General features: G+C 41.8%; 1 protein-coding gene across 1 annotated transcript in view; it reads right to left on the bottom strand.

The window, feature by feature from the left end:
• Positions 1–8,186: 8,186 nt before the first annotated feature.
• The window catches only part of Astn1 (astrotactin 1), a 319,917-nt gene continuing 301,571 nt past the window's right edge, over positions 8,187–26,532 (bottom strand). Inside the window, exons 21-23 of the mRNA XM_021156108.2 lie at positions 25,664–25,764; positions 15,603–15,786; positions 8,187–11,412 (exon numbers count right to left, since the gene is read on the bottom strand). Coding sequence (XP_021011767.1) covers positions 11,175–11,412; positions 15,603–15,786; positions 25,664–25,764 — 523 coding nt within the window. The 3' untranslated portion in view covers positions 8,187–11,174. The remainder of the gene's footprint in view (positions 11,413–15,602; positions 15,787–25,663; positions 25,765–26,532) is intronic.

Genomic DNA, 26,532 nt, shown 5'->3' with positions numbered 1-26,532 from the left:
CTGGATAAGTTAACCCAGTATCATTTACATTCCCATAGCTAATACACATCTTTTTTTTTTTTTTATCAAACTGTGAAAGTATTGAAGTGGTCAGTTTATTCCCACAGTGGAAATACAGTCTTCAGAAGAGCAAGAAGCAACGTGCACAACAGAGGCTGACTTCTGCAGGGAAAGGCTTTCAAAGTGTCTCCTCATATTCTGAAGAATATCAGATTCAGAGGTTTGGGGGAAAGAAATAATTTATCCATCAAGTCTCTTCTGGCTCTTGGAAGAGTTTTCCAGATTTCTTTGGGGAGGCCTCCCTTCTGTGGCCAGCAGTAGGAAAATCCGCACCTGGGAGGCATGCTTGCCTTTCCACGCCTGCCTTCATCCTGAGCATTCCAGAGAGGTACAGGCAGTTCCTGCTAGTGGCCTGGCCCCAAGCTCTGTGGGAAGGAGTACAGCTAAGCTCAGACATTCCAGTTGCTGCTCAAACCCAATGGCACTTCATTAAGTCCTGCGCCCCACCCTCTTCCTCTAAGTGTTTGCTGCTTTTCCATAGCAACCAAATACCCTTTCTTTATGTCCCTCCCTTCTTTGCCTCACTCCAGTCAGCTCCATCACCAACACCTCTGTTGTGAGTGTCCTCCAATTCCTTATTAGTTGCCAAGGGACACAGAGGATACAGGATGACGATCAAAGCATCTTTCCTTGTCCAATGCTCAAGAGTAAGACTGTTTGGAAGGTTGGAGGTCTGAAGGGCAACTAAGCTGTAGTTAAAAATCATCATGATGTACACATAAGATACCAAAATGGGTGTGTTTGACCATTTTTGCTCTATTAGTGAATACACCTTCAAGTAGTTGGGATGGTTTGTGTGCAAATATGGTCAGGCTGAAGAGTGGGAATGCTGGATGTACCTTGACTCTTAGGTCAGAACAGGTTCAAAGTCAAAGAAATCAGGAACATAAGGAATTCTGGGCATCTCTAGCTTCAATAAGTATCCTTGACAATGCATCACTATTGGTCTTTCTCCATGGCAGTAACACACTGTGCTAAAGACCTGATGGTAAAAGGAAGGCATAATGGTGTGAAGATTATGGCATTTGGTTTGCCTTTTGGATGCCTGCATGTTTTGCTGCATGTAAAGCTGAATGTCCCCTACCCTTCTTAAACAAAAGCAACCAAACAAAAAACTCAGCTCAGTCTCATTGCACTGTTACTTTAGTTCTATCTCATCACATTGAACAAGTCTATGCATAAGTGAAGTCATGGCCGCATCGCAGAGTAGCATATTTAACAGCTTTATTACATTGAAAAGTAACTTGACAATTGGAAGAGTCCTCGTATCTAAAAGAGAGATAGTTGTGAACGCATATTTGCAGTGTTATTGGGAGAACGAGACAAGAGAAAGCCTGAAAAGTGCTTTTATGGGGCTGATAATTGATACTAGCTGAGACTAAACACAATAGAATCTTTAGCAACAAAGGACATAAAGATGCCTTACGTGTTTAGGGATAACACACACACACACACACACACACACACCTGCACCCACGCAACAACAGTTAAAGAAAAAGGAAGTTGTGAAACTATTAGAGAACCAGAGTGAGGTAAACTGTAAGTTTGGGAAGGAAGGTAGAAATGTAATTATACTACAATTTCAAAATTTATTGTTTTAAAAGATGCTTTGTGCAACATAGTAAAGCGTCTTCAAGGAAGTTCAATATCAAAATTTGAACAAGACCCTTGCCATATTAAAAAAGAAAAAAAGATACATGATGTGAAATTGGAACATGATTTCTTCTGCCCAACCATGTTGTCACGGGATGACTCCCAGGAAATTATGAATAGGTTTGAAGAGGGCACCAGAGCACCACACTGCTGAGCACGTGACATGCTTCCAGCATTGCACCAAGTACCTTCTAAGGTAAGACTCCTGTGCAGTCTTCACATTGCTTAGCTGTTAGTAAGCTACTGTGTCTTCATTCCTTCTTTGGCACTCTGTGAGCAGTTTTTGAAATGCTGTAAGCAAGCTTGCATTCCTTTTTTGTTAGTGGTCCCAGGTGAGGTTTTCTTCAGTGGGCTCACTAGAGGGACACAGTTAGGAAGAGGAGGGACTGCGTGCGACTGATCCTGCCTGTTAGCTAGCTGCCCTAGTCATCTGATCTCACCAAGGACTCTTTACAATGGCAGCAGCAATATGGTCAGTTCCTATCATCTGGGTCACCCCCTCCAAGATTTATTTATTAAGTATACAGTGTTTTGGCCTGCATGTATGCCTGCTGGTCAGAAGAGGGCACCAGATTTCATTATAGAGTTATGAGCCACCATGTGGTTGCTGGGAATTGAACTCCAGACCTCTGGAAGAGCAGACAGTGCTCTTAACCTCTGAGCCATCTCTCCAGCTCTATTATCTGGGTTTTTAATGACTCATCCTTATCATTCCTGAAAGTAGTTCCAGCACTAACGAATCATCTTTCTTCCTTGAGGGGCTCTTGTTTCTGAGACACCCATTCCTTCCCTTGGTTTCCAGCCTAATGGATAGTGCTGTTTCTGCCATTATTATGAGGACTCGTGCACTATTTCATTGTCTCTAATAGTCTTGCTTTGCTTTTCTGTCTAATATTTTAACCAATTCCTTACACTAGATTCTTACTGTTGAAATGCAAACCCGAATTTAGCTGAAGCATTGCTCAAGTATCAAAAATGGAGCCTTTGAAATGCTTTGTTTTTGATAGTAAAATCATACTATTCATATGCCTTAAAATTCAGTTTTAGAAATGAAAGTGGCTTTTCAGAAAACCTCAGGAGAGTTCTGGGACTTTTTATCATGTATCAGTGAGACCAAAAGATTTCAGAAGTGAGTTATTTGCTCTCATTTTGTTTCCATTATCAAAGAACATTGATCCTGTATTCACTTTAGTTTTGTCATAAGATATATACAACATATGACTCATATGTTTTCAATTTCCCTGTGTATTTAAAATTTCACATATTCTTTACCATTTTTGTTCCTGTAATCAGGGTAGGAAATCACATGGCACATACCCCATGAGTTACCATCTCTATACTCTTTAGACATTAGTAGATATCACTTTTCCTGACCAGTACTGATATTCATAATCTGGATGCTTTCAAGTCAACTAATTAGGAAGCAGTTCACATGTCCAATCAGCTTCAGATCACATATCTAATCAACTTCTTTTTTATTCCTGCAATGAGTTTTAGAGTTTAAGTAGATCTAAACTCTTTCGTCATCAAAACTCAACCTTCAAGATAGTCTTCAAAAAGTTAAGCACTTTCAAATATCTTATGTCAAATGCTATGTAAGTAATTATCTTTCAATAATGTATGCAAGAGTTAAGTTCCAGACAAGGAAACGGAAATAATCTTAGGTAGTTTCATAAAGGAAGTTTGAAATGTAACACCAACTAGAAAGACTGAATTAGATGAAAGGGAATATGAAGAATTGTAAGACAACCCTAGGTATGGCAACATCCAGAGATGCTCCTCCTTTGTGGACACAGGAGACACATAGAGGACATAGAGGCCACTAGAGAGGTGCTAGAGACATCATCCAGGGTAGAGGAAAGGGAAACATCCCAGCTTACTGCCTATGCCTGTCCTCTAAGCTTCTGAAAGTACATCCAACATCCAAGTAGAGGCCAGATGATAAGAGTCTGGAAATGTCATCACTAAGAGTTCATTCTGTGTGATGAAGAATAGAGCAGAGAAGGTCCAGCAATGGTTTCAAAAGAGATCATTGGCTGCTAAGGGCACATAAAGCTTGTCTGACCTTAGTTTCATCCATGTGAATAAAGCTGAGTCCTGGGTTACTACAAGGACATGGTCTGAGGTGGTTTCCTGTCTAGTGGGCAAGTCAGAGAACAGCGAGTGACTCTTGGGACAACAGCCTCAGGGTCTCTTGACATTTTAATCATCCAAAACAAAGGAACTTGCCCTTCTTATTAGGCACAGAGTATCGCTGTGGTTCTGTTCCTAGTAAAGGTAGTAAGGAATGAATTACACTAATTTGTACCCCATGTGGGCAAATATACAATAGGCGCTAACAATAGTCAATTTTGGTGAAGAAATGTGATGTCAAAACCTGTCTATCTGTAAGGAAATCAGCTAATTGCAGCACCCACATTGCAAAACCCCAGAATACGATGTTTACTTTTTTCTCAATTTGGATTAGTCCAGACATGAACCAATTCCCAGATTCCCCGCATGAACTGAGAGTGATTTCCATACAATGTTGAGGCTTTAGTTAAAATGGAACAACTAATAAATTGATTCATATGCAAAAATAATACTATCGGAGTTCATGGTGGAAGCCTGGCTGGTAGTAGAGTTCATCAAAATCAGGATTGGATTGGGTCTATGTCCCATTCTGTTATCTTGAAGGCTTTTATCTCTTCTTACCCAAGACTTGATGGAACTCTGGAAACATACAGGGAAACAGACCGAAAGGAGTCACCAAGGTATATTCTAGCAGAGCTAGAATAATAATTCTGCAGTTTTGTATTACCCTCATGTGAAAGAAAAAATAAAAGAGAAAAAAATGAAAGAAAGCCAAATAGGAATGAATTTTAATCATTTCCATCTTTATTCCTTTTCATCCCCTTTGCATTTTCCATGTTTCTTCTTTTCAACAAGAAGCCCCTCCCACCTTCATGTCCTCATTCAGTATGTATTCCGATGAGTTTAATAAGAGTTGCTTGCATGAGTGTAGGTATCTGTGGGTTACTCACTAGACTATAGGAAACTTACCAATACTACATCACTGAAGAAAATGACTGCCTGGCAACCATCAATGAAGCTGTCAATAGGATCTCACAGAAGACTGAGGCCACATGAGGCTCTGCCCCATCCATAATGAAATGTTGATGGGCCCAGTCTTGTGCAAATCCACTGCACAGAGTTCATAAGTGAATGGCCACGTTTATGTACAGAAAATGCCTTTTTGCTGAACATCTCCCCATTCTTTGGCTCTCCCATTCTTTCTGTTCCATCACCCACAGTGTTCTCTGAGCCTAGAAAGCAGATGATGGCAGAAGTCTCATGTAGAGTGAAGCATCATTTATTCTCCATTGAGCTGTTTTTCTAATGGTGGTTTTTTTTCACAGGATCAGCTGTAACCTCTCCTTTTGTGTGGCATAGGACAGGCAGGCAATGATTTAGAAAAAAAAACCAATGTGAGAAAGAATTAATGAAGTAAAAATGAATGTGTAGAAGTACAACATCAGCACCATAGGCACATGGGCATTGGTAGAAATGCCTACACTTCCATGCAGAGACTCCCTTTCTCTTTATTAAATATTATTTTCAGACTTCTGATGAATATTGAAAGGTAGTATGCAGTTAAGAATTTAGCATGGGGGGCTAGAGAGGTGGCTCAGTGGTCAAGAGCACTGACTGCTCTTCCAGAGGTCCTGAGTTCAAATCCCAAGAACCACATGGCGGCTCACAACCATCTGTAACAAGACATGATGCCCTCTTCTGGTGTGTCTGAAGACAGCTATAGTGTACTTACTTATAATAAATAAATAAATCTTAAAATAAAAGAATTTAGCATAGGACATGGCATATAGGTAGTACGGACTGGCAAATCTATTTCTGTGAAGTTCCAAATGCAATAGAACTCACAGGTAAAATAGCTGAAAGCAACCCTTTCCATCTAACACCTCTTCTCATTCCTTGCTGGACTCTTCTCTCTCTCGTTTTCTGGCCCTGAATATAATGTCTTCCCTTTCATGGTGTTAAGGTTTTCTCTTCTGGAAGCACTGGGGTACAATATCCCATCTTTCTTTCTGTAGTTCTTTCATGGACTACAGACTCTGTTTATGGGTAAGAAAGAACAGTCTTTTTTTACAGAGTCATGCCTACATTGGCTTCCTCTCCTCTCCAAGAGAATTTAAACACAAGGAATGTCTTATCTGTATGATGCTCACTCAGATTGAATAGACATACTAGTACTCATTTGATTTTCATATTTACCAGATGTAATCATTTCACCCTCTAATATAATTGGGGTGAGTGTCAGGAATTCTGGGCAGGCTTGACAAAGTGATTCCTATTCTCTTGGTCATTTTGGTGCAAGTTGGTGGTCCTATCCAGTAAGTAGGGGGACTAGTCTTTTTTTAACATAATATTTTTAGTGATTCTTTGGAAGAATCACATCATGCATACTCATTGCTCAGCCTTCCATGCCTGCCCCCACCCTTGTAACCTCCCCCCCTGCCAAGAAATAAAGAAAATTTTAAATTAAGCAAAACAAGTTCAATTTGTGTTATCTACTTATACACTAGGTGTGGCCAAACTCTCAGTGGTCTGCCCCTCAAATAGAACTGAGTCATTCTGCTCCTGTATCCCTAACAAAAGCAGCCATCAATTGTGTAGAGCTAAGTTCGGCATCCATATAGCACTTTTTAAGAGTTCTCTTCAGTGACTTCATGTTTAGGCTGCTGTTTTGGTGTGATTAGGGGCTGTGGGTTGGGATGAAGGTAGGGGTTATCAAGAAAGCCTTCCATGTCCCTCTTTTTCAACTGTGTATCTGCAGACATCAGTATCACTGCAAAAGTAGCTGCCCTACTCTTTATGCTCAGCAGGAACACAGACCATGGGTTTCTATGTGGTTTCTGGCGATATCATGGACTATGATCATGACCCCTAGCTGCAGTAAGCCCATAGACCCAGACAAGGACCTTGGAGGCAGCCCAGGCTACTCACATCAATATGGCTCCCCAAAGCAGTACGGTCCATGGACATCAACATGTTTTCAGGCTGCAGCACAAACCATGAACATCTGGGCATTCACTAGCCTTTGTTGGTAACACATGCCACCATATCAACACAAACCCTAGCCTCAATAGGACCACAGGCCCAGATATGGCCCTCCTGGCAGTAGTTGAACTAGTTTTGAAGCTATCAGACTGCTTCATTTGAATGTTCTCAATAGAATTTTCCTAGGGAGCACTGTGGATAAAGAGCTAGTATGTAACTTCCCCATCATGGAGTAGAAGGAAGCTTGGCAGCCTTTGTTTTCTTTCTTTTTAAAAAAAGATTTATTTATTTTTATTTTTCTAATAAGAATATTTTACCTGGACATATTTAGATGTGTGTCTGGTGTGTGCAGAGGCAAGAAGAGGATGTCAGATCCCCTGAAACTGGAGTTATGGATGCTTGTGAGCTCCTATAGGGGTGCTGGAGACTGAGCCCAGGTTCTCAGAGAGAAGAGAAAGTGTTCTTCTCTGCTGAACCATCGCTGTATCTCTAAGTCTTGGTTTTCTTATGTGAAGGCTGCGTACCCCAAGTACAAGAGCTCTTGAGTGGGCTGAAATCTCAAAGCCTTTTTATGACTCTGATGTACATGTCACCAACTGTCACTTCCACCATAAATCAAAACAGCCATTAACCTGTCCAGACTTGAGGGAAGAAGAGGCACAACAACACACTTGTGGATGTAAGGTGTGTGGAAGAGTCTGTAGCCAAAACAGCACTGCCACAACCTGTCTTCTCTTCAACATCCCTGCCTGGACAGAGCCTAAGACTTCGATTATTTCTTTTCAGTGACTCTATTAAGCCCAGTCTCTTAACCTCTGATTATTGATGAATTGAAAGGGAATACATTTTGTTGGCAGACAAGAACCATTTAAAGTCATACCATAGACTAGAAAAAAATATTAAGAATTTGAGCTCATACACCAGGAGATGGTCCATAACATGCAGCTAATCTCAACAGCCTTTGCAAAGCATAAGGATGGATTTGGGATAGCCTTTTTGCAACTTTTTCTTAGATGTACAAGATTCAGACTTCAGCACCTCCCCTCCCATCCCATGCTTTGCCAGTCTACCTTCCCCTCATAGGGAGATGTTCAGTGTGGAAGGCCATGCTTTGACAGGGCAAGGCTTTATCTCCCCGTGTCTGGAATACAGTGGATACGCCACAAAGACATTCCACTTACTGCTTACTTAGAGGAAAGCACAGAAGATGAAAATCACTCCCACATAAAAGTAGGTTTATAATTGGCCATGGAAGCCAATTTTTGTTTCTAGTTAAGATAATGGCTTCAAAGCCCAAGTGTTTGGAATCTAAATTGTAACATTTAAAACTTTAATTCACCCGTGGGTCACTGTGATCACTCAGTTTATGGGGAGACACAAGGTAATATCCACACACTCAACACTTACTGACAGCTTTGTTTATTATTTAGTCGATTACTTCATTTTTCATAATCGTACAATAAATCTCTTAAACAACACTGTTGTAGTTAAAGTTGGTCACATTGTACCACCTCTTTCTTCTACAGTAGTGGAGTGTTTTTTCACAATTATTTTTTAATAGAACATTTGAATATCAAGAAGTGCAGTTAATTAAAAATAACAAATGGACCAAACTTCAAGAGAAACAATTGCACACTCATTTAAGGGTCTGATGCTATACAGTGGTTCGTGGACATTCAAGAGGAAACAATAGAGATTTCAGCTGGACACAGAGCTGGAGGTGGTTAGGTGGACAGAAGTGGCTCCCTTAAGACCTGTTTGGCAGCATAGAAATGAGGTTTAATACTGGCTTCATTACATTAGCCTTTCTAGACAGTTCCTCCAGGCAAGAACTGAGAATCATTGGCAGGGTGTGATATGATCTCTCTGAGGGTAAAAGTCCTCCAGCAACATGTAGAACCATCTCCAGACAACCCCCAATCCATTCATGTTGGAGTTTTTAAACTCAAAAGTACATTGCTCCAGTAATAGGAGCTGTGTACGTGGTGCTTGGGAGCGAGTGTGTGTATAGACGCACACACATCTGAAGAGAAAACACAAGAGCACACTGAAAGAATAAGGCAGTCAATTGGAAGAGGTGGGGAAGATGGAGGATAAAGGAGATGTGTGTAAGAGTTGGAAAATCTTTGGAAAATGGGGCCTAAAGGTAAAAGAGAGGAGGAGAGTATGTCTGGAATAAAAGATGGGGTGGGTAACAGTAGTGATCATAATATCACTCCTGTCCTCCCTCCTGAGCCCATAAGTTCCTATCTCTAACAGGGCTGGAAGGCATCCACAGTCTCACTATCATTCTGTTCAAAAGAAGACACTCTTTTCTTCATAGGATTGAACGGAAGAGTGGAAAAAGAATGGCAGTAAAGGGATGCTGTACACACTGCCACACTGTCCCATAGCACTCTCTTCTCTGGCAGTAGTGAATAAGCTTCCTTTGGATGCACTTTTACTGAAATCCCTACACTGGCCAGAGGGAAGCCAGCTACGTTTTCGGCTGTGTTTTGTTCTAAAAGTGGTGGCATCTGTGAGGCAAAAAAGTACAAGGCAAGTTTTCCAATATTTCTCTGCAAAGAAGCAAAGAGAGAAATAAGACCAGCCTGCAATTTGATCTCCTTCCTATTCATCAATGGGGAAACTAGTGTGCCACAGTGTTGATCATACTAAAGGTGCCCTGACTCCAAAGGCTATGGATGTACTTTGACTCATTGTATATTTGTACATGGTCCCTTAGGAAGGTGAAGTTCTCTGGGCAGATTCCCAGTAGAGCTTAGAGCTTCAACAGTCATATGCTTTAGGCAACACAGAGTAGTTAAACTCCTGTGTTTTAGAGGCACTGCAGCTCAGGGTATATAGTGTATGAGGGACCTGGGGAATGGTGAGTCACCTCACTTCCTTGTTTTCCTCATCACTAAAAGAGTAGTGAATAAGAATAGAACTTTCTTTAGGGGTGCTGTGAGATTCCCATTATTTATAGTAGCACACATCACACCTCAAATGTCATCTGTCATTATTCCTAATTGGAAAGTATGAATAAGGCTCAGTGGCTGAGTTATAGAGCCTTCCAGATCTGTGTCATGTGTTTCCACATGAAGAATTCCAGTCAAGGCAAGCTGGCTGAATGTACATTGGGTCATTGTTAGTCATTCTGGTCCCATGAGGTTGTTTCTAACAGGCTAGGCTTCCTAGTAGCTAGTTCATCATATCATCATCCTTGGGCAGTGTGTGCAAATGGAGCCTCCGTCCTTATGTGTGATCATCAGATGTTCAGGTCTCTCCAGAGGCTCTGTTGCCCTTCAGTAACTAGCAGAGTTGGGTGGGCAGGCAGTGACAATGACAGAGTACTGATAATTTTCATCAGAGAATAGGCTGTCAAAATTTACAATATAATTAAGAAAATTTAGTTATGGCAGTGTGGACAGAAGTACTTTTCAGATTGATAAGAGCTTTAGTTCACTAAAACACTGACAAGAAATAATCTCATTCCTGGACTAAAGCAAACAACAGCCAAGTCCTTTCTGTCCAGGGAAAGAGGCCTGCGACCAAGCAGAATCAAGGCTTTTAGGACTCTGATGATACTCTAGACATGTACAACTGTTTTTTAAATAAACTCCACGTATTTCCTACAGTGAAGGCTACTAAATAGTCTTGCAGGTAGCCCTCTCTGGAGCCATATTTAACAGGTAATATCTCACTGCTTCTCAAAGATCAGGTTGTTTAGAAGAAAGGACAGAAATCAACGAGAACTTGTAGTCCTGGTTTAAAATGGGGGAAGAGAGACCTAAATCTCTGTTATGTCCAACAGACCTGTAACAGAACTTAGGTTTACCTCTGAGGTATGGAAACAGCAACAGGAGAGAGTCTGGGGGAAAATCCATGAGAAAGGGGCATGGGTCATTTATTATCTTCTTCAGTACATGCCTTGGCTCCCAACATTCTGATGCTTCCTAAGAAATGCCTGAGCAAGGGCATGAGGCAGCTGAAGCTTTATGCCCTCACTTCTGTCCCCAGGTGTCATAGACTTGGGAACCCATTAGGCAGAAGAGCCTCCGCCTTAGACCTGCTGTAGGATGCAGGATAGTGCTCTTGAGAATCCTGGTGGATTGACTGAAGGCAAAAAAGTGAACAAAACCAATGAATACCAAAGTGAGTTTCAAGGTAATCTTCTAAGGGGGGAAAAAAAACAGTGCTGCATGAAGCTACTGGCTGGCGGGTTGACTGGTCATGCAGGTGGAGAATATCACACTGGACAAATCTTGCAGGGAGCAAAGGTCTACCCTCTTCCTGGTTTAGAAGGGACTTGTAGAGCTTTGGGTGTTCCATTAAAAAAAAAGTCTAAGAATCCACAAACCAACCCAGATGTTGCCCTCTTCTCCCCTGCTTTATTTCTGCAGTTATTTCCTGGTCCCATGATGCTAGATGTCTTTGCTGTCCCCGTAGTCATTGTAGGGGACACTCAGGGTCTGTTCTTCACATGTCTTCCTGAGGTCCCGACTGAGCTCTGACCAGTCCAGTCCATAGGGTTTGATCTCACTGTAGCGGCAGCCCAGGTACTTGAGTGAACCACGCCTCAAGCTTATCTTGGGCTCCTGAAGGAGTCCATTGCACCAGCTGCTCAGATCTCCAAGCTGGGAAAGGATGAGGCCTGCTTTCCTAGGGATCAAAGAGAAAGGGATTCTTCTGTCAGAAAACAAACAAACAAAAAAGAGAAGGCTAGAAAAGAATTACTATCACAGCAAGACTCCAGATTTTAAGAAGATAGAGCTGACCATTCTATCTTTTCCACTTAACACAGCTTATCCTTCATGTGTGTTTGTCTAATGAATGAATGAATGAATGAATGAATGAAATGGAATGGATAGGCAAAGTGGAAATAGAAGTAACAAATGCAGCCAGAGAAAAGGTAAAAATGAGACCATGAATAACTAGTGTTTGAGTGGGAATATATAACTTTTGAAATCATGGAATCTGGTTTTGAAATAAATCAAACCACTGTTCTATAAAGCAAGTGATTTATCATCATTAAATGACATGTAATATGCTTGCCTTAGTATTCTCTTTTCAAGGCTGTATTTGAATTGATAAAAAAAAGTCAATATTGTGAAAGGAAAGGGGGAATCTGATATAACTAATTTTGTCTGTGCTGAGGTAATTCTATTACAATGAGCCTGGGAACAATAGGGCTCTGGCTCACATTGACACAGCAGCATATTTTGGACAGAGCAGACTCCCAGGTGCACACAGCACCTATTTAACCTCCATGGAGCTCATGCTTCATAGAGCCACAAGGCCACTGCCATTGCTACTAAGCCCCAGCAGAGAAAGCAAGTGAGGGAGTGGATGTGAGCGCATCTGAGCCATTGAGGAACCCTGGCAGGCAGGAGGGGAGGAAAAGGTTGCCTCTGAGTTACACACATGTGAAAAGACTGACTCCTTAGCATGGGGAGCCTCTGGCACCCAGCCTGGTGAAATGGCTAGCACTGGGTTGAGTGCTGTGTCCTTTTTTCCTGGTGTCAGAGATAAAGGATACCTGGAAGCATGCTCTCAGACCCTGTTGACTTTCTCTCTAAGCTCTTAGGACAAGAGATTCCGTCCCTTGGTTGTATTGCTTTTCAATTCTTCAAAGGATTGAAGAATTCTTTGGAGCCATGAGGATGATTCTCCTTTCGCAGCAAGCTCTGTAGAACTCAGAATGCAGTCTAGAAAGCTTGTTGGGTAGAATCCCTTGTAGTATTTACTAACTCTAAGCTGGTAAACTCCTCCTGTGAAAAAACATCTTTTCTGCTTTAATCAACACTTCCTTACATAAATGGGATTTTTTTCTTCTGCACCCATTTATGTTAAACATTTCAAAAATGAATAACTACATTCATTTAATTCTTCATCTGGGCAGTGAGTGTATGGGGGGGGGGGCAGTGTGTGTGTGGTATATCTCTGAATTCCTAAAATGACAGGAGAAAGGAGGGTGAAGCTGATGTCCAAGGAAAGATGTTGAGCTTTAAGCAGCAAAGTCCAGAGGCTGAGAGTTCTGTGACATCACTGGAGGGAAAGTTGTATTTTCTCCAATGGCTGCAGGTCAGAGGAATTCACACAAACACTCTACCTGCTGACTAAATAGCCTCTCAGAAGGATGTCTGTGCTTTCCCTATCAGCTTCTGCAGTTTAGCCAGGCAGGTTTTCCAAAAGGAATCACTACTAAGGACGGTGGTAGTACTTTCCTCTCAATCCTTCCATTGTGTGCTACCATTAGCCAGCCTTCTCAAGAGTTGAAAGAGGTGGGGGCTGGGGTGTAGAATGAAAGAGGGCGACATCTCATCATCTTCCAGAAACAGACAGAGCACAACCCAGTAGCCTTTCAAGAGAGCGAATTGAATTAGGCTATGGAGTCTTTGTTGGTGTTTTCATTGCTCCAGTTATTGTTCTTTAAATAATAATTACTTTAGGTCTGCCCTTGACCATCTCAGAGTCAACAACCTTCTTTGTGAGCAATGGGGCAACACTGCTGTCCTAAGAGCGTTTGCAACCTCAGCTCAGTCTGGGGGCCCCCACAGGTTTTAATGGAATTGGGTTTAGTAGAATTGTGGGAATCCTTTCTGTTTGCTAACAGGAAGTGTGTAGCCACAGACCCATTTTTATTCATTCTTGCAATTAACGCCACAGTGAATTGATGTCCCTCAAGCTGGTGGACATTTCCTTTCCTGTGGCTCTCCTTGAGATCCATGACATTAAAAACCAAGATTTTGTTTGCCATGGACTAGGGAAATAACACAATGTTTTCTACTGTGTTTGTGAAAGGTCTGTATTACTAGGGAGAGAGTCGCTGTGGGGGGAGATCATGGAGGTGAGGGAGCACCAATTAACCATGGGTTTTGCTTCACTGTGACATCCCCATTTCCTCCTCCGCTCACTTTCTGCATTAACCAAATTTTCTTCTGAGTCTCAAGTCACAAAGGAGAAAATTTTGAAGATTCAAATGCCCTTAGAAGTAACAATAAAACATGCAATGTTAGTGCTATTCAAAATGTGGCATTTATGCTTCCTAATAATGAATGTGCATGTAGACTCAATAAATCGCAGATAAAAGAAGGAAAGGGAGGAACAGAGGGGAAACGAAAGAGTGGAAGAAGAGGAGGTGGCTGAAGAAGAGTATGTCAGGCCTGTGCAACAATTTGGCCAGGGATAGAGATAGAGTACAGAGTAGAAAGGACATTTCTTAATATTTATCTACCCTCTAAGCAAGGATTTATTTCTTAAAAATACTAAGACAGATTAACTGACCCTTACATATTTCCCGAAGACCCACAGCAGTGGCTTTGTTTGTTTAAAGTCTATCATTCCTTACAAGTTACAGGTAAACCTTACAGAATGTAGCAAGATCCTGCCTGACTTTATCCAAATAATCATTTTATTCCAAGAAGAATAGCCTGAATTTTCTCCTTCTCTCAAAAATAATAAAGTAGAGCTTGGAAAGATGGCTAAGTCAGCAAAGTGCCTGGCATGGAGATGTGTGAATGTAGTTCCCAGAAACCAAGGAAATGGCCAGCGCAGTGGGGCAGGGTGTGCTTGCAGGCCCAGATCTGTAGAAGTGGAGACAGGTAGAACAATGCCTGAGGATGTCCTCTGGCCTCTAATCATACACACACACACACACACACACACACACACACACACACAAAGAGAGGGAGAGAGAGAGAGAGAGAGAGAGAGAGAGAGAGAAGAAGAAGAAGAAGAAGAAGAAGAAGGAGGAGGAGGAGGAGGAGGAGGAGGAGGAGGAGGAGGAGGAAATACAAGGGAAATGTCCTAAACAATGGGCCTCTGTGACCATTTATAACTACTAAGGTGAGTGTCCTCTGGTGTCAGATGAATGGGGTGGGATGACATCTGGGGGACAGTGTGCTTCCCCTTGTTGACAGAAGTATAAGAACTGTTTAAGAACCGGGGTAGGGGTGTGCAGGGTCCTATAGTACTGATTCCCCCATTATCTTCCCATGTCCTTCCCGTCCATCCTCCTTTTCTTGCTCCCTCACCTCTCCCTGTCCATCTGTCCTCCTTCTTCCATCCCACCCTGTCCTCTTCTCCTTTCTTGTCTTTTTCTTTTTCTTTCATGTTCTTTTCCCACATTCTCCTAGCCCTTTCTCTATTGCCATTTTTTTTCACGAGTTCTTAAATAATTTACTAAATTTCATGCAACCCAAATCTTCATTCTGTCTAAGAATTCCAAAATTTCTAGGAAAGCCTACTTTCTCAAGATAGCAGTGTGTGGTCATAACAAATGTTATAACTGGTAAGGTATATCTCTCCACATCCCTCATCCCCCACTTTCCAGATACTCTATCTGGACTCTGCAATCTAAAATGAGTGTATACTCTTTAATAGGAAGTGACAAGGTTGGGTCCAGGGTAAGTAAGTGAATACCATTCCACCTTAATGGAGGCCTCATCTTCTCTGACACTGTCTCGAAAGAGCATGCAAAAGTCCACATAAGACAGGTAACATTCATGGGCACTAGATGTTTCAGGACAACCTCTTTAACAAAACTCCTAATTCCCTTCACAAGACTTCACATTTGTTCTCTTCAAATTTAGCATTGGGAGTTGTGTGTCAAGTAATTAATGTCAGGAGTAAAGGCTTATTTCCAGAGTTCAGGGACATGAGTTCCCTGCTTAAAAGGAGCCTACTCCAAACCATTTTTGCACAGTCTGGGCTGCGTAAAGCAGCTTAGTTTTAGACCATCTAAGACTCTGTCAGGAAAATCTCCGTAACTTCCATGAAAAACTGTAACAACATGAGAGACACAAGAATCCAGGGAGTGTTTCAACGAGGTGGCAAGGTTCACTGTGTACCTGGGTCCTAACTCATCTTCACACCGCCAGGTGAATTCCCCAAAACTCTCATAATGCTGGTTATAGTGGTAGAGGACTCGGTGCAAAGTGGGCGAACCCAGATCCAGAAGGGTGTTGTAGGCAGTCTGTTGCTCCTTTCCACTGGTGTAGCCATTGAAGAGATTGTAGATCTTGTCTGCTATTTCTGAGGAAGGAAAAAAAAGGCAAGTTCAGTTGTGCTTTGAGAAATTAGGTGACTTGGACTCTGTGCAGATATTCTATAGAGCACACCAACACAACTCTAGATGGTGCAGACTACTAACATATAAGACACGTGATACACACAAGGCATAACCTGTTCCTAGAATCATGATGAACACAAGATTAAAAGAGGAACAAGAAAAAGAATTCGATCAAGAGATACATAAACAGAGATGTATGAAACTGCTGCTGCTTTGAAACAGTATACTATTTACAAGGTGGTTACTTTATAAGCAGTGTACGGTCTGAAATAATGATATGTGTAGAACAGTCAAGACATAAACCAATGATAGCTTTTTGCTATCATGACCAACATTAAGCAATGCACACAATTGTTTGAGTCATATGTGTGGCAGCACAGTAGACTTGTTTACATTAGCAGTCATGAGCCTGTGAGAATGCTGTCTGCTCTTACATCTGATTGCTGCAACATTACTTGTGCATAGGAAATCTGTCACTCCAATATAGTCTTAAGAGACCCCTGTGGTATATGTGGTGCATTATTGATATGTCTTCCATTACTAATCAAATTATCACTATACAGCATTCAACCATCATATATATTTTTCTCCAAGCCAGTTTATAATAACTCTAGAAACAAAATTTACAGACAACATATTCAGCTACATAACACATGACTTCCCTTCAGAAATCCATCCACATATATATTCATAATTTACATGTGCCAGGAAAAATATATACTTATGCACTTATGTGTGCACGTTGTTATTTTAAAACACTGACCCCTGAAATGTAAGAGTGATTTGTGTAAGTCACTCCAACGCTGTGCCACCGAGTTTCAGTTTTCTCTATATTAAATTAAATGCCTTTGACTAATACATCTGGAAGGTCAATTTCAGCTGCAATACTTTTGGTTTTCCCAAGGTTTACTGAAAAACATAACCTGAGGCAAAAGCTCATATATTTATGCTTGATTGGAAAGTGCATTCCCAGTGAAATAGAGCTGGGGATGAAGGCCATTGAAGCAATAAATGGGCATAAACATAAAGGATTATATTAGGAAGCTGGAACACCTTTCTGAGAACCTGAATGCTATATTTTGCAGGAGACGATGTATGCAGTTTCTGAATCACTGCTGGGCCATGCAGTGGAAGAAACAAAGTCTTTATGTTCAGCTCCCACTAAAGATTGGTCCAACTTTGCTTCCCTACAAGACTGGTCCATATTTGCTCCCATGACATACTGACAACCTTATATGTGTTGTGTACTCATTTGCCTGAGTACCAGGTGGTCCTCTAAAAAGCATCAGGGTAGCCAAGTCCACAGGTGGCAGAGATAAAGTGAAGTATCCCCAGGTAACACTTCTGAGCCTTGAGAAGGATCTGGAGAGGCAATGACTTTGGAACACAGAACATTTGCCAGAACTATGTAGACCCCATGGGAAAGCATGGGGATCCTATACATCCAGAAACTGAAGCCAGAACACTGTGCAATCCCAAATGTATAATCGTTCAGTTTAATTTATATCCGTGATGTTTCTGCCTCAAAGGTTTCCATGAATAAGACCAAGTTTGGGGACTTGGTAAAACTGTGACAGTTTTGCATAGCCTTGCATTTTTTGTTTTGTTTCATAATTCAAGGGAAGTTATCATTACGTGCTTTGTCATCACAGCTCTCAGAGAAGAGAAGATTTTGCAGATTCTCCTAAGCATCTGGGACTTAGGGTCCAGTGAGTAGGTGAGCAATGCTTTCCCTTGGATGTGTTAATTCTGCAGGTGAAGGAACTGAGTTCTTGGGTAAGAAAGTCAGAAGTAAGCCTACTTGACCCCATTAGTCAATCACAGCATGAGCCCCTTGTATGTACTAACACCAAGTGAATTTAGGGATATTGACAAATGACAGATCTACCCAAGGGTTTCATGAGTAGAATGAATAAAGTTCCTACCCAGTATTAGCCTCCACATCACACTGATAACTGTGGTGACAGGAGGCAGACCTTATTTCCTTGGTATCCTAAGAAGCTGCACTGTGTTAGGTAAAACTGACCAGAAATTGTTAGCTGAACAAATAGAACTCATAACTTTGCATACAGTTTGATTCCACCTTGTAGCAGGGTTTCTAAGTGATCTCCCACCAGGCTAGTTTACACTAACTCTAGAAACAAAATTACGGACAATATATTCATTTCCTTTAGAAATCCTTTTAGGTTGTTAACATTCTCAAGTTGCTAAAGTGAGATTTTTGGATAAAGAAAACAATCTAGAAACTGAAGTCCCATGATATCTCTAGTAATTATTAAAGTTTTATTTATTTAATAGGCTAATAACTTTATATCCTCACAACCCTCAGTGCAGATTTACACATATCCTTCCTTGACAAATGAGATTAAGAGATAAAACAAGGTTACCCAATGAAGGTCACTTAGCTAGTGTGGACTGTGGTGAAGGTTCTAAGCTGTTTGCCATTGCTACTTCATATGGATGTTCAGTTACCAGGTTAAGGTGTAAGAGGCAGAATCTCGGGATAACTATTTTCAATAAACCACACCAGGGTGGAGTGTCCTTGTAAGTGTGCTAAGGGCCTGTCCTTTCTGGAGCTAGGACAAAAGGAAACAGAAGGCCAATTCTAAGGACTCATTTCTCTTGATTTGGAAGGCAGAGTGTATTTAGTTGAGACAAGACCGGCCAGGGAAGGGAAACCATTGGTGCTCAGACTGCAGCTTAGACAGAGTGGTTTAGAATTCCTCCTAAACTGATTCACAGATGACAAACAAAGCGTCTTGTAATGGGGGGACAACGTGTCAGATTCCAGGTTCTACTTGCAGTGGTCTCTGTTGAGAAGCAGCCATGGCAGAGGAGGTGATTCTTGGTGCACACCTCACTCACATGACAATCACTTTTAGCTGACCAAGCTAATCCTGTTCCACCACACATCATCTAAAACCAAGGTGATATAACTTAAGGGTGAAATTATAAGCCTATCAGTAAACAGGATATATACTTAGGAAAGAAAAGGAAAGGAAAGGAAAGGAAAGGAAAGGAAAGGGAAGGGAAGGGAAGGGAAGGGAAGGGAAGGGAAGGGAAGGGAAGGAACAAAACAAAACTGCATCCACTGCCAGAGCATGACTACATCTGCCTCTTCCTGTCTCGATTGAGAGCACTGAGACTTTTTACTTCATTAGCTTTTAGAGCATTGCAAGAATTCACCAACACAAAGAATGCAGGTAGTTTTAAATGATTATTTTACTTGGCTTTGAGCTTCATTGAAGTCTCCAGTTATCTATGATAAATTCAGGTCCTCCCTCTCTTTAATATATACAAGTTAGGAGCAAGCGAAGTGCAGGAGAAAAGATAGCAGGAAGTCTGTTAACAAAGCCTCCTTGCAAAAAAGGGAGGCTGAGTTACCAGACATCAGAGATCTCTCTAACAATGGGATAAATTAACAGGGCTGGACTGAAGCCAATAGACTCGAAGGTATGGCTAAGAGCAGGCAGCAGAGTTTCAAATAGACTCAGGCTCCTGGGTATTGACCTTGGACACAGTACTTAGCTTCTTTGGGTCTTAGTTTTCCTGTCTATGTAATAATGGTTAGTAATATACACTTCCCAAGGTTACTATGAGGGGAAGAAAGTCTCCCTCAGTGCAATACAATATTAGTACAATGTTGGCCACAGTAAGTTTACACTTATTCATTGATGTAATACAGTTATTATTGAATGCTCACTGGCTCCTGAAATGCTCCTATCCTTGGGAGCCACATCACTGAGAGAAACTGACAACAATCCTCACTCTGTATTTGTTGTATAGTGATGGGAGACAGTCAGTGAGCGGCCAAACATTTTAAATAAGGGAAATGTAATGTGTTAGAAGGCAAGGAAACGCATTTGAGTGGTGAAGATAGAAGTATTGAGAAGAACTTTGCTCTCATACGTAGGGTGCCTGCACCAGATGGCAGTGACAAGATGGGAACTGGGGTTAGGTACAGAGGAGGGGTGGACATGGGCTGTGGAATATCTTTTGAAGAGACAGGAAGTTCCAACACCAAAGTTTTCCGATTATGGTGAGCACCAAATGGGCCGGTACATATAAAAAAGGGTGAATGAGGGAAAAGGAGGGAGAAGATAGTATGTTTGTTTTACTGCCAATTCCTGTTTATACCTTGTTTTCCTTAATACCAAGCCAAAGTGAGAGGACTTGAAACACAGTCACCCTGGAGACTCAGAAAACAGTCTTTTTTTTTTTTTTGGTTTTTCGAGACAGGGTTTCTCTGTGTAGCCTTGGCTGTCCTGGCACTCACTTTGTAGACCAGGCTGGCCTCGGACTCAGAAATCCGCCTGCCTCTGCCTCCCAAGTGCTGGGATTAAAGGCGTGCGCCACCACACCCGGCCTCAGAAAACAGTCTTATTTAAATGAGGCAGTAAATCGCTTCTCGGCCTTTTGGCTAAGATCAAGTGTAAATGAGGCAGTAAGCTTAGACACAGGCAGATTTCCTCGTCCCCTAGTGATAGTGGCTCTTTTAAATCTGAATCAGGAACAGTTGGAAACATCTGTAGCTTTCCTTGGCATCACAGAAAAGATCCCCAGATAAGAGACCTAGACTCATGATTTAGTAGTTCTCAGGATTCACCTACAAGCATAGCCCCACAATGAACTAATGAAGGATATAATTCTACATGGAAACACAAGGTAAACCACCTCAGCAGGCCTGTTATCTTTATTCTTTTTAGCACTAACCATATCACAAGGTCCCTTTCTCTCTCCACCTCTGGATATGTCTCCCTTTCGAGCTGCCCTGTGTGTATCATAGCAGTGATTCTCACATGAGCAACATCAGCATCTGCTGCTGTTTCCCACGGGAGTGTCTAATCTAGAGTCTGAGAACATCCATTTCTGATGAGCTGCGGGGCAATGCTGATGCTGTAGATCTAAGTACCACATTTTGAAGACCACTGCTGTACACTAGTCCATTCTCTCAAGCCTCTCAGTACTTTGCTTCTGGGGCCAGGGTTATCACTAGGCAACAGCTCGCTCTCTCTCTCTCTCTCTCTCTCTCTCTCTCTCTCTCTCTCTCTCTCTCTCTCTCTCTCTCTCTCATCTTTGTCCCTGACTTGAGAATCTTCAGTACATACTCTTCTTCCCTCCTTACTTATCTTTGTGTTTTCTGAAGCCATCTCTGGGACTTGTGGATCCTTCTCCCATGTCCTTGAAGAGGATGGTCCTTAGCTCCTCACAGCCAACTTCAAGCAATTCCTTCTCCTTGTTAAGATGGCTTCATTTTAAAAATGCCCCTGGTTTATATTTCCTCCTTCTCAATTCCTGACCACTCTCTGACATCCACTAAGGAATCTTACTCTGGTTCACCTCTATGCCACTTCCATGGTTGGGCAGGTTTGTCCCTTGTAGAAAAGGACCCTTTAAGATACTCAGCTTCCAGTCATTGTCCCTGAGAACTGTTCCACCTTTGAAATAGTAAATCTTAAAGCCACATATTATGAACACAACCTTTTTTAAAAAAAATGTCTGTGTTTCTTATTGCTACTCAACCTATTCCTAAATGGTAACCAAAAACAAACAAACAAACAAACAAAAACAACTTAGTGTTAACTCCTCCATTTACTCCAGTTGCCCCCCTCAATATATGTCTTCCTTTACCTGAGATCTACACCACTTAACATCGGTTTTCTTCTTCTCTTAGTCCCTCTTCTACCATCTCTCTGCATGCTCATCCTCCTGGAATCTTCCAGGATGAAGTCACACACCATTCCAGCAGATGAGACTGACATGACTCTTCTTCCATGCTCCACACCAAGCCTACTGGAAATTAAATCCCTTTGGTTCTTCATTGGCAAATTGAGGATCAGATCACCTCCTAGCAGCTGTCTGATGGTTTTCCTGGTATAAACAGCAGCTTGTCTTCTATCAGTTGCCAAAGCCTTCTGCTTCCACTTTACAATGTTCTTCGGGATCTGTCCTCACCACAGCAGTGGGAATGACCTTCTAAACATAAAGCCTAATATGTCACTCTCTTGTCCCAAGTCCTCCGTGGCATTCCATTACAATCCCAGATACAGTCCCTTCCTACCAATGACTAGGCCCTACTAAATCTGCCCAGAGCCCCGGGGAACTTTTACCCATCAGTGCCTTCTCCTTGTCCCCACAAATGTGAGCCAAGAATCACAGGTCTTCTTTGCCTTTATCCAACATCCTATAGTCTAATTCTGATACGCTCTGAAATGATCTTTGTAAAGATATTTGCATGGATTCCTCTTTCAAGTATTATGCCCAACTCTAGCTTCTGTCCTTCCTCTGCCATGCTGCATTTATTATCTCCTTAATAGGCATCATCATTTGAAATATATATTTTATTATTTTGTTGCTGTTGCCCATTGCCTCTGCTGATATAGTTATATTGGTATGGTATGTTTGCTCCTGGTGCCTAAAACAGATATTCACTAAGGACTAAATATCTATTGAATGGATTAATAAGTCTATGAAATTGATTAGAAGATTCTTGAAAATTGATTCTGAATTCAATACTAGACTCAGATACACATCTGTTCAGTGACTAGTACCAGGAGCCAAAACACATTCATGGGAGATTCAAGTAACAGAATAAATACAGTTGTGTAGCATTAATAAAAGGAAGGCAGGTGCTGAGGGAATGAAGGACGTGAACCAGCCTTCCTTTGTTGAGATTCTATGGGGGAACTTTCAGGATGTCACAACTCAACCTTCACACTAGACAACAAGATTTATCTTATTACAAATACTTGCTTGCTGCAGCTCCAGAAGGATGGTTTCAGGAAAAGGGCAGTAGAAACATACTTATGCAGTGGTTTGAGTGTTATGACATATTAAAATTCTTAGAAAGTATCTTGCTAGTTTTGAATAAATGTTCACATGAGGGATAGTGTCTGGGAGCTGACAGCACAGTCCAGGTCAAATTCCTCTTTGTCCTTAGATTAAGCTGAGACCCAAGTGAGTTATATTTATGATCACCATCTGGGTTTGAGGCAGACAAAGCATATGGGGTTTTTCTTTGGTAGAACTGTATTAATTTGTAAGGATACCCTCCATTAGTCTAACTCATTAGTCTCCAGGCTTGATCTGTATAGGATGCTTCCTGGCTGAAGGATACCAGGACCTGGGGGTGTCATTTTATTCTCTCAGTATTGTCTTCATGTGCCCCCAGATCCTTGTCTAGAAACAAAGGCAGGTAGAGAACCCATTCAAACATCCTGTACTAGAACTGACAGACAGGAGCCCTCCAGAAACAGAGCCGCTCTATACCGGTACGGTACAGTGAGTCCTGAAGTGAGCTGCATGCTGCATTGTTTCTCCTGCTAATCTCCTCCCTGCTGTTTTTGATCAGCCACAAGCTCTATGGTAGCTATGGCCTCTCCTCAGATTCCAGTCATCATTAAACAGAAGGACACCTTCATAAACAGTGACCGGTACTGCTATGGATCCCCCGAGACAGACTCTCATCTAGAGGTGTGCGACACAGACCTTTATCTTAATGGAGCTTGAGAGACCTTCATGGCTCAGATCCTGTAAAGCAGTTCCTCTCCCACTAGGGAGAAGCACAGCTGCCTTTTATGTGTGGGTTTCTGTTCTTATCCCACAGGACAGAGCCCTGAAAGGGAGAACTCTTGCCATTGCTTCCTACAGCAGCTCTTTGCTTCACAAGTTTGCAGGGACAATGTTCTATCGAGTCTTTCACCTAATTTCTCTCTCAATTTGTCCTAGTACTATTATAAAAATAAATGGGCATTGTGGTAAGATATGGACGCTAAGTGTGGGTTCCATCAGGTTCTTTGTAACCTCAGGCACCTTATTTACTTTACTCTGAATTTCAATTTTCTCACATGTAAAATAAGGGCAGTGTTGTGCCCTTATGCTTCACACATAAAATATTGAGCTTCTATTCGAAGGCAGGCTTTACGACTGGCAACAAATATCTATGGTTCCTAACCGGTTGTTTTTACTATTTTAAGTTAATTGCCTCAGTCAGTTCTCTCTAGACCCTTCAAATTGGGGGGTGGGGTACTATTTCCTTATTACCACATTCCACATATAAATGAACTGAGGCATGGGATAAAGTGACCTGCTCAAGATCAAGTAAGTAGATTGTGGGTCAGGAGTCCAAACTGAGGCCATTGGCTCCAAGGCCAACGTATGTTCTTATGTAACCTGTCAGTCAATTATATAGCCTTCTAGATACTAGGGACATACAGTGCAGTAAAAGAGACCTGACACCTGCTGGTTAATTGTCTCTGAAGATTGAACACATTATTCTAAAAACTGAAAAAAAAATATTCTAAAGTCAGAAACAGTACTGTGAGGACACCTAACAATGTTTCTTGCCCTCTTCTGCTGTGAGGAAGGGACACTTGAGCAGAATTTTCATGCTGAGATGAGTTAATTATTTGGAAGGGTACAGAGCATTTGAAGTAATAGGGTCTAATACATGCAATGACCCTAGGATAGAAGTGAGACCTGCATAAGAGGAATTGAGAAGAGCAATAGGAACAGAAGGAATAGATTAATGGGGTAGTGGAGAGTTGGCAAGTGGGCAAGCAAGAAGTAGAAAGGGTCACCCACTTAGGTCCCAGTAGTCCTATTAAATATTTATGCCACAAGAAGACTGGCAATCCATTAGTGAATTGTAATGAGAAAGTGTTCCATTACAGTCAGATGTCTTTTAAAATACTGGGCCCATAGCATGCCAATAAGATAAGCTAGGAAAATGTTCGAAGTTGTCCAATACTAAGACATTCGTGGTTTTAAAATTAAAGCAGATCTAGGTAGGCAACCTGTTTTGAGGATCCCATCCCTGGTGCAGGAAACTGTCATTGCACTTTCCAATAAAACCTCATTTGCTTGCTCTTCGGCTTGCTTTCTCTTCCAAAACGTAGATAAAGAAAATTAATCTAGATCTCTCTTCCCTAAATAATTCTTATCATTGTGGTGTCACCCAACAACATTCTGCCACTATGTCCCTCTTGGTTAGGATGATGTGTATGTACATAGCCAAGAACTCTATGTAAGGTAATGAGAGGCATCAGAAAATTAACTTAGCCATGGACCATCCCTGACTGGAATCTGGAGAGTCAGAGTGCTCAATGTCTCTGCTAATAAAAAAGTGTCAATTTCTGTTCTGTGTACTAGATGTCCGTGGCTTATAGCATCATCTTAATTGGTGCCGAGTCTGGTAGAAGTGGTAAAAGGAACTGACAGACTGGGACTCTTCAACGATGTGAAAACTTTAGAGCAGGGGATGATGCCAAGACCAGCCAGGGAGCGTCTCCTGTGTGATGGATGATGATCGAGGAAAAACTTCCTTGTGGACCAGAACCAATACTAGTGAGGGAGCTTATACTGAATACACTGGAGAAGTGGCATGTAATAACTTTAAAGTACAGAGTGAAAGATTTAGACACATTGTAGGAAGGAGCTGGTAACTGATCAACTCTAAATCTACAGCCTTGTATGCTTTAGCTTGAAACAACTTTTCACATGTGCAAATGCCCAGGAAGAGCCAGTGATCCATCTGTGTCCTGAGGGCAGAGATGGCTGGTGCCTTTGCATGGACATAATACATTCCTGGGGACTTTATAAATGTCTGCTGCTGATTGCTGTCTTATGGACTCTATGGGATAACACAATACAGTGGAAACTTCTGCCAGGGAGCAGAGGTACAGCTGTACTGATAGAAAGCCCAAGGTTCTACCTTGAGCATGAATTGCCCTTCCTGCCACACCCCTAGCCATTCTGTTTACTCCTTTGGTTACCTTAGCATGGAAAGAGTAGACGGTTGGGCAATCATGTGTAGACATTGCTAACTTTAGTGTCTCTTACCTTGGGCTTTGACATCATCCACCACAGGACACGGGGTCTTCACAATCACGTCACTTGGCCTGGAACGTCGCCCTGTGTTATCTACTCCCCAGAGGGTGAACCTGGCAGAAAGGTAGGAAGGCAGCATTATTAGAGGGGACACACCTAGGGGCTAGGGCTGAGCATCTCTGTCTGGAGGTCCAGCTTTATCTGAATAGGTCAGAACCCAGCCAGCTCCCTTCATCTCAGCACTCTGGTTAGAAAGCAGCAGAGTGAAGCCTCTTGCTGCTCCCAGTGGTTTGTGGTTGGAATATGCTATTTTGAGAGTTGTTTGATTAGAAGCATCACAGTGAAAAACACTTCCTCTTCACATGGAAGTCTCAGGCACCAATGCTGAAAATTCTTAGACCCAGTTCAGACTTGCTCAACTAGAAACCTGCACTTAACTAAGCACTGAGACTTCTAGGCAACCCATTTTCTTATCTTTTAAAAAAATCTATCTATCTATCTATCTATCTATCTATCTATCTATCTATCTATCTACCTACCTATCTATTTTTGACAAGGGTCTCACTGTGTTTCCCAATCTTAAGGAAGGAATCCATGGCCTCAAATGATCCTGTCTCCACTATGACACAAAACTCAGATGCCTTCCAGGTAATCCTGATGCCATTTCTATTTTGGCAATCACAGGGTGAGAGAAAAAGTAGGTTTCTTTGCAAATGGGTGGATAGAACTTGTGTTGAAGGCCATGTGGAATTACAGTAACTCCTGTGATCTCTATTTTCCCTTGTCTACAATTTGGGAGGATAATAAGCTATGGTGAGAATGAAAGAGAGCGATGGTGTAACACAAAGCCCTGGAATATCACACCATCCCATGCTAGCTCT

This window comes from Mus caroli, unplaced genomic scaffold (genome assembly GCF_978045245.1).
Source record: "Mus caroli unplaced genomic scaffold, Mus_caroli_1 scaffold_1, whole genome shotgun sequence".
In the NCBI taxonomy this organism is placed as follows: domain Eukaryota; kingdom Metazoa; phylum Chordata; class Mammalia; order Rodentia; family Muridae; genus Mus; species Mus caroli.
The sequence above is the reverse complement of the archived record's forward strand: the minus strand, read 5'-3'. Positions and strand labels throughout refer to the sequence as shown.